General features: G+C 36.3%; 1 protein-coding gene across 9 annotated transcripts in view; it reads left to right on the plus strand.

The window, feature by feature from the left end:
- Positions 1 to 8,331, plus strand: part of ATAD1 (ATPase family AAA domain containing 1) — an 86,531-nt gene extending 78,200 nt beyond the window's left edge. For 5 of the 9 annotated variants that reach the window (XM_058436241.1, XM_058436242.1, XM_032137454.2 and 2 more), the window contains 2 exons: positions 6,040 to 6,173; positions 8,186 to 8,331. In XM_058436241.1, the coding sequence (XP_058292224.1) occupies positions 6,040 to 6,173; positions 8,186 to 8,306 (255 nt within the window). In that variant the 3' untranslated portion in view covers positions 8,307 to 8,331. Of the gene's footprint in view, positions 1 to 6,039; positions 6,174 to 7,549; positions 7,742 to 7,975; positions 8,072 to 8,185 lie in introns of all 9 variants that reach the window. The other 4 variants (XR_009212770.1, XR_009212771.1, XR_009212773.1 and 1 more) reach the window with 4 other exon arrangements.
- Positions 8,332 to 8,922: the final 591 nt, after the last annotated feature.

Raw genomic sequence — 8,922 nt, forward strand, 5'->3', positions numbered from 1 at the left:
ATTGTGTTTTATCTAAACAGTACTACAACCACTTTTTTTTTTTTTTTATTAGAGACGGGGTTTCACCATGTTGATCAGGCTGGTCTCGAACCCTGACCTCATGATCTGCCCGCCTCAGCCTCCCAAAGTGTTGGGATTACAGGCATGAGCCACCGCTCCCGGCTGACTTTTAATTGAATTTTTGATAACTGCTCTCAAAAAAACATTGTGTAATCCTGGCACTTTGGGAGGCCAAGGCAGGCAGATCACCTGAGGTCAGGAGTTCAAAACCAGCCTGGCCAACATGGTGAAACCCTGTCTCTACTAAAAATACAAAAAAAATTAGCTGGACGTGGTGGCTGGCAACTGTAATCCCAGCTACTCGGGAGGCTGAGGCAGGAAAATCACTTGAACCCCGGAGGCGGAGGCTGCAGTGAGCTGAGATTGCGCCAGTGCACTCCAGCCTGGGTGACTAGAGTAAGACTCTGTCTCAAAAAAAAAAAAAAAAAAAAAAAGTGGTTGTAGTACTGTTTAGATAAAACACAATTGGTAAACCTTTAACAGTGATAGACACCAGTGAAAAGTTTAGAGAAGAAAATAAAGGGGATAGTTAATAAGTTCCTTTGATTAGGATGGCCATGGTGTAGCTAGAAATTTAACAGATGTTAGAAGGTAGTTACTGACAATTTTGGAGACTTCAAGTTAACCAATACAGTTTTAAACCATTTTAATGAAGGATCGTTTGCATGACTGGAAGTTTATAACATTTTTGAAATATAATGTGGTCTAGTGTAACTGGAGATGATGCAGATGATTTACATATAGCTGATTAATAGGAGTGCAAGTTATGAAATTTAAGCCCTTGTAACATAGCCAAAATTTACACAGGTTATTTAGTTTCACATTTAAACTTAAGAAGTTACTCATGTCAGTGCTGGGCATGGTGACTCATGCCTGTAATCTTAGCACTTCTGAAGGCCATGGTAGGAGGATCACTCGAGGCCAGGAGTTTGAGACAGGTCTGGGCAACATGATGAGACCTCACCTCTACAAAGAAATTTTAAAATTTAACTGGATCTGCCTAGCTACTCGGGAGGCTGAGGCAGGAGGATCACTTGAGCTTAGAAGTTCAAGGCTGCAGTGGATGCACCACTGCATTCTAGTCTGGGTGACACAGCAGGATCCTGTCTCTAAAAAAAAAATAAGAGGCAGAAATTATATACATGTCTCTAAATTTTAGTAGTCAGTATTCTGCTTTCTTAAACAGTACTGTCTTTGGAAATTCTTTTAGGCTTATATTTTTCATGGCTACAGGGATTTTTTTTTAGATGATCTCTGCTTTGTCACCCAGGCTGGAGTGCAGTGGCACGATCTCAGCTCACTGCAGCCTTCCTGGGCTCAAGTGATCCTCCGACCTCAGCCCCCTGAGTAGCTGGGACTGTAGGTGCATGCACCACACCCAGCTAATTTTTTGTATTTTTAGTAGAAATGGGGTTTCGCCATGTTGCCCAGGCTGGTCTAGAACTCCTGAGCTCAAGAGATCCACCCATCTCAGCCTCCCAAAGTGCTAGGATTACAAACATGAGCCATCCTGCCCAGCAGAAACAGGGAATTTTTAGCAATTCTGTTATTCATAAAACCACAAAGTATAGTCTCCAATCAGTTTTATGTTGCAAAATATGAATGTTCTTTGGATAATTGCTGACATGAGAACATCTCGTCATTTCCCACTGGTTGGTATTTATATGCTGACGGATTACTGCTACTTCAATAAAATCTGAAGAAAATTCATTTAATTTTGTTAAAGATGCCTCAAATCAGTAGCACATATATTTATTTGGTAAACTGAGCACTGTCATGCTTATACATTGTGGAGCTGAATAAGGGGTTTTTTTGTTTGTTTGTTTTTTAATTCACATGAACTTCCAGACTTTGAGTTCTTCTTCTCTGAATAAAAGATTGAAGCTTTTGAAATGATACTGTGTTCTACTCTTTTACAATTATTTTATTGATAGGTATTCCTTAACATGAATCGCTTATTTTAAAAAGATAGTGTAGTGATTTTGGCTTGAGGTTTTAAGTATAAAAAGAATTAGCACTGATAAAATTTATACCCTATAAAAGTATTTTGTCTGACTTTAAGGAGGTAGCTTTTTTCCCTATACAAACTGACCTGAAATTACTTTTATATGATATAGCAGCAATAGTTGTTTGTTTTTATTTTTTGTTTTGAGACAGAACTGAGGGTCTCCTACATTCTAGCTGACCAGCATCGTCATTCTAGCCAGACTGGAATGCAGTGGTGCAATCCTAGCTCACTGCAGCCTTGAACTCCTTGGCTCAAGTGATCCTCCTGCCTCAACCTCCTGAGTAGCTAGACACACCCAGCTAGTTAACAAAATTTTTTTTGTTGAGATGGGGTATGTGTTAGCCCGTTCTCAAACCGCTATAAAGAACCACCTGAGACTGGATAACTTATGAAGAAAAGAGGTTTAATTGACTCACAGTTCCACAGGCTGTACAGGAAGCATGGCTGGGAGGCCTCAGGAAACTTAACAATCATGGTGGAGGGCGAAGGGGAAGCAAGCACGTCTTACCACGGCAGAGCAGGAGAGGGAGAGAGTGAAGGGGGAAATGCCACACACTTTTAAACCATCAGATCTTGAGAGAACTCACTCACTATCATGAGAACAAGGGGGAAATCTGTCCCCATAATCCAATCATTTCCCACCAGGTCCCTCCCCTAACATTAGGAATTAAATTAAACATGAGACTTGGGTGGGGACACAGAACCAGACCATATCAGGGTCCCATCATTTGCCCCAGCTGGTCTTGAAATAAAATTATAAGTGTAAAATGTTTAGAGTACAGAGATGTTATTTACAAGTATAGTATTAATGGTGGATATAATAATAACTGCACATAAGTAAGTATCATTCTTTCAAGCTATTTTAGAAGTCTGTTAACTTATTCTGCTGTTGCTGCCTATACTCAAAACCTTTTTAATTTGGGAATTGCCTTCAGAGTTGCCTAATGAAAAGAGTTCTCGTTATTTCATGGTTTATCTAAAAGCTATTATCTTAAAACAAAATGAGCTACTTTTAGAGTGCTTGCTGCGTGCCAAGCATTTTGGTGAGCTATACATTGTTTTATTTAATCCTCATTTATCTAAGGAGTACATATTAGTCCTATTTTACAGCTGAGGAAACTGAAACCCAGAGAAGTTATGTAATAACTTGCCCAGGATTACACAAAGAAGTGATGGAGCCTACTCTTAACCATTAGGGTATGGTACCTCTTAATTAAATCTTGCTCCCCCAGTGACTGGAATCTTCTTCCTTTGTTTTCTTATACTTGGTTGGTTCATCTTTCTAACTGTATCATCTTGTCAGGCACAAGATTTGTGAGTAGTTAGAACATAGTGTGGCGCAACAACAGAGTGGTCAAAAGACAGGAGAAAGTGTTGGATGTTTAATTTTTAACATCTCAGAGTATAGTTTGGAAAGCTCTTTAAAGTAGTTTGTTAAATGTATGAAATATTTCAAACATATAAACAAATAGCCCTATTATCTTCCACCCATATTTAACAGGTGATTTTAATATATTTCCACATTTGCTTCATTTTTTTTTTTTTTTAATTAAGTACAGCCTCAAGCAACCACTGGCCACTTCCCATTATCACCATCATTGGTAACCTGCTGTCCAGGAGTTGATAGAGTTTATCAATCCCATGAATATATGTGAACAGATACCTAATACATGTGTATAGGTATATGTTATTTTTATTCTTTTTACAAACAGTAGAAAAATTAGATCCTTGTGTGTGTCTGTCTCTTAAGGACACATGAGAAGAGTTTCTCAATTCACAAAAAATTAAAAACTACAAAGGAAAGAGAATAGAGAAGTCTGACTATAATCAGACTTAAAGCTTCTGTATCACGGGATAACATGAACAAAGTGAAAAAACAAGCCACAATGAAAATATTTGCAACCCTATAACCATCAAAGGACTAAGTTCTAAATTATATACATGTATGTACATTAGATCACAGGTGCTGTCACCAGTTCTAAGAACTCACTGATGTGGCAGTACATGAGACATAAGTTAAAAATCTTACAGTATTGTGAATTTGCCCATTTTTATATGTAATTATGTAAATTTTTGCTGTATATGTTTTGAGGCCATGTTACATGTATGTCTACAAGTGCAGAATTGTATTTTTCTGGTGAATTTTTTTATCATTATATAATGACTTCTCAATTATGCATTTTGAGTAAAAATCTGATGTAACTAGAACTACATTAGCTTTCTTTTTATTAATAGTTGATGTCTTTCAGCCTTTTACTTCCTGCTTTTCTTTGTTTTTATTTCAAATGTAACACAAAGCCTGTTTTTTTCCCTTTAGCATGTCTATTATAAACCTCAAATAGCTACATTTTGGGTTCTTTTGTATAAAACCCTTTACTAGCCAAGTTTAGTCTATTTGCATTTATGGTGATTACTCATAAATTTGGATTCATTCATTATTATTTTAATGCTTTCCATTTATTATGCTTTTTCTTTGCTTATTTGTCCCCCTCTAGTCCTGAGTTTGTTAATACTGCTCTTGTATTCTTTATTCTGTTTTTCTCCGTTCCTCTATTGGTTTGGAAATTACACATTCTCTTTCTCTCCTTTAGTGTACCCTTTCTATCCTTTAGTGGTACCTATGTATTTTGACATACATAAATAAAGTCTAAGTTAATAATATCTGTACCCTCTTTTTAATGCTTTAATTGTAACACTTTAGAGTACCTTAATGTAGATGTCTCCTGTCTTACATGTTCTTATTGTACAGCATTTTAGCTCCACTTTGTTTTTGTACCTCAAATGATTATGACTACTATAATAACTATTATTACTACTATTTATATAGCTAAAGTTTATTTAGATTTATCCATATATTTACCATTTGCTTTGCTTATCATTGCTGCTTGCACTCCTGCCCTCTGGGTTCAGTTTCTTTTTATCAAAAAAACATGATTTATTTTCATGTAACCCTCACATTTAGGAATGAGAGCACTGTCATGTGAGGTCACAGTTGCAGAGCTGGCAGTGTTGTCTCACTTTCAAGTCTCTTGTCCTTGTGTAGAGTTGCTGTTCTTCCTAAAACACTGTGTCTTCCACATATACAAATGGGAATTTAGTAAATATAATACAAATACAAATGGGAATTTAGTAACTATAAGGTGGCATTTCACATCAGTGGGGGAAAGTAAATGTTGCTGTAACAAGTGATGAGCTAAACGGGGGAAAAATACAGCTGGACCTCACTATACTGTGTTCAAATCCTGGCTCTGACCATGTTTACCTGTCCAGGTCTCATGATTCTTACCTGAAAATGAAATTGATAGTTTCTGAGAAGATTAAATGAGAATAATACACACAAAGTGCTTACCCCAGTGAATGAGACATAAGAATCATTTACTAGATGGTAGTCACAGGTTTTTTTCTTGCTTATTTTCTGTTAATCTGTACATAAGTTTAGTATGATTAGAATATCTCAAGTCTGTTGTGTGGCTAGGACAGTCACTTAATTGGCTTGACTATAAGCTTAGCTTGAGGAGCAAAAGTATAGGTGCCAAATTCATGTTGAGATAATAGAATACCAAGCATTACAATTAAAAGGAATGTTAAGAGTTTTTTTTTTTTTTTTTTTTTTTTGTAATGGACTCTGGAGTTAATGATGTAGGTTATTTGCCAAATACTGTATGTTGAATATATTACAGAAAAATGTCACCTTGGTACCTTCTTGAGAGATATCAAAGCAAGTCCAATATCCGTTCTTCCCCATCACTCTACAGTATATCTAGTAATAATTATTTGTCTTAATCATAAGGACAAATAATGAAAATTATATTTCAAATTTCTAAGCTTTTGTGGTTAAAAAAACCACATGGAGAAAGCTTCTCCTCCCATGCAGTTATAGTATGCTTAACTTTCTTTAAGATGGGTGTTTGGTAGTATCATTTGCAATATATTTATTTTTGTTTTTAAGCATGTTTTTATATTTGTTTAAGGTGGATAGGCATGTAGACCTGCTAGAAGTTGCCCAGGAAACTGATGGGTTTTCAGGAAGTGACCTAAAAGAGATGTGTCGAGATGCTGCCCTCCTCTGTGTTAGAGAATATGTTAATTCTACATCAGAAGAAAGGTATGTTATTTTGACTTGATTTTTAATATGTGTCAAAACCCTTTAGAGCTTTTATGTTAGTTTCTTTTATTTTGCTTTATATTAGAAACACCGCTTATGAAATAAAAGGTAAATTTGGATTATCACCCCCTGCAACTTTATTTATTGCCATTTTTCCAAAGCAGAATTCTGAAAATGAAGGAGGGCAGAATTGTGGGAAGGGTCTAGAATGACGGAGAAAAAAGGTGAATTTCTTCTGATGATCTGTGGAAATTTCACACGTAAATGTGAGGGGAAATTTCACATGAAATGTGGAAATTTCACATGTAAATTGGAGGTATTGAAGACTAGACCTCAATTTGTTAACGAAAATGTATTTACTGAACAAAGAAACCATTTATCACTGCAGCAATTTTACTTGGAACCAGGTCCAAAGTATAGTGAAGTTGAGAATCCAATTTTTTTACCAGCCTTATTTCAGCAAAGATACTAATGAACTGGAATAGTTCAGCCCTGGTGAACCATGTCCTAAAGGAAGTTTCCTAAAATGCCACTTGGCTGGAACCAGTATTATACTGCATTTCTTTTCAGAATATCAACCTTATAACAATTTCTGTGATTCTTGGTGAACTCCAGTGTACTTTTAGGGGTTGTGTTAAAGGAATTCTCCAACTCTTGTCCCTTTGTTTCTTGGTCTCCCTTCCTCACCTTCCTAGGGTTTTCACTCCTTGCCTGTGGTATTCATATATTTAATTGCAGTGTGTTGCCATAGCAAACTTGAGCAAAAAAATGTTTTACAGGCTTTGATATAGAAAGGTCTGCATGAAAGCAACTCTGTCAACTGGTAGCTGTGTGTGCAGTGGCTCTGGACCCATCATCATTAGTGCACGCTCAGAATCTACCTTCCAAAGGTTTTTATTCTTTTCTTTTTTTGAGACGGAGTTTCGCTCTTTTGCCCAGGCTGGAGTGAAGTGGTGTGATCTCAGCTCACTGCAACCTCTCTCCCCGGGTTCAGGCGATTCTCCTGTCTCAGTCTCCCGAGTAGCTGGGATTATAGGTGCCCATCACCATGCCCGGCTAATTTTTGTATTTTTAGTAGAGACGGGATTTCGACATGTTAGCCAGGCTGGTCTCGAACTCCTGACCTCAGGTGATCCACCCTCCTCGGCCTCCCAAAGTGCTAGGATTACAGGTGTGAGCCACCGCTACTGGCCAGGTTTTTATTCTTATATATAAGATTAAGAGGAGAAATAACCAACCAGTTTGTAAATTTCACTAATAATGAAAGATCTATTTTTTTGCTGCCTCAAAGCCCTGAAAACTATATTTCAATATGAAAAGTCTGGCTAATTTTATATTTCCTACTGAATTTCATATTTTATAATTTTATATTTCAGTATGAAGAATCTGGATGGACTTGGGTTATCATAACTTTTTCCTGAATGTTTTTCCCTGAATATCTGTAAATTACAAAGGAGCCATAATATTCTGGACTTTGTTTCTCATTGAAGTAGGGAGGAGTTGGATTAGTTGGTTTTTATTGATAGTGAAGAATTTTACTCTCAATTTGTAAAAAGCAAAACATGCATGTAAGTATGTACCTAGAAATGCTACTTTTTAATTACAGTTTTCATGGGAATAACGTGATTTTTTTCAGTTGGAATTATATTCCCATTTAAATAAACTATATAACATTTTTTACCTTATGGTAATATTGTGTACTTATATTATAGATGTGTAGTCTTTGATTGTAGCTATTTTAGCTTCCTACTTCTTAGCAGTCAGTGCTTTTAAAAAATTCCTTATGATTTCTCTATGTGTAGGTAATTCCTGGAAGCATTTTACATGAAGCTGTTCATTGTGGTTGTCTTTGGGGTCTTGAATGGTAAAGAGATTTTGTTTTATGCCCTTTTCTACAGGTGAAAACAAAATTTTTTTTTACCACATGCATCTCTTTTAAATCTTGGTAAAATATTTTAGGGAAGCATATTCTAAAGTTATTTGAGTATTTGATGGTTTTGTTTGCATTTTAGCCATGACGAAGATGAAATTCGGCCTGTTCAACAGCAGGACCTGCATCGGGCAATTGAAAAGATGAAGAAATCAAAGGATGCAGCATTTCAGAATGTTTTAACACATGTTTGTTTAGATTAAGAGTAAAGATCATTTGTACAGTTCAGTGATCTAGTTTGGTGTGTCCTCTTATCACTTGGTGGAAATAGAACGGAAAGAGTGCTCTTTAAACAATGAGGGAGCTCAGTGTTTATGGTTTTATACTCTGAATTCTAAGTTGTCGAGATATAGTTGTTACATAGGTGGTATTACTGTTTGTCAGAAATCATGAGGAGAAACAGTTGAATCCAGCCTGAATGTGGGTGCTTGTGTTTGACCTCTTTAGCCATATATTGTACAGCCTTATAGAATCTAAGCTGGTCTTAAAGTCATAAATGATTCATTGGGTCATTAATGAGAAACGGGGATGTGGTTAGGTGTGGTTCCTAGACACGTGAGTATGCGTTTGTGTGTGTGCGCGTATGTGTGTGTATATTAAATGTATATATCCACACATTTTATATTGCCATTCTGTAGATATGTTTGAATACAGAAACCTTTTTTACCCCAACTACTGAATCCGGGAGTACCAAATAATATATAGTAAAACTAAGATTTAAGGTTGTGTCAAAAAGGTACAGTGATTCAGCCATTTCCATTTGTCATTTGTTTCAACCTTTTTTAAGTTGAGTGTTTTTATTTCTGCAGTAACTAGTTG

The sequence above is a fragment of the Hylobates moloch genome, unplaced genomic scaffold (genome assembly GCF_009828535.3).
Source record: "Hylobates moloch isolate HMO894 unplaced genomic scaffold, HMol_V3 SCAFFOLD_3, whole genome shotgun sequence".
NCBI classification, from domain to species: Eukaryota; Metazoa; Chordata; class Mammalia; order Primates; family Hylobatidae; genus Hylobates; species Hylobates moloch.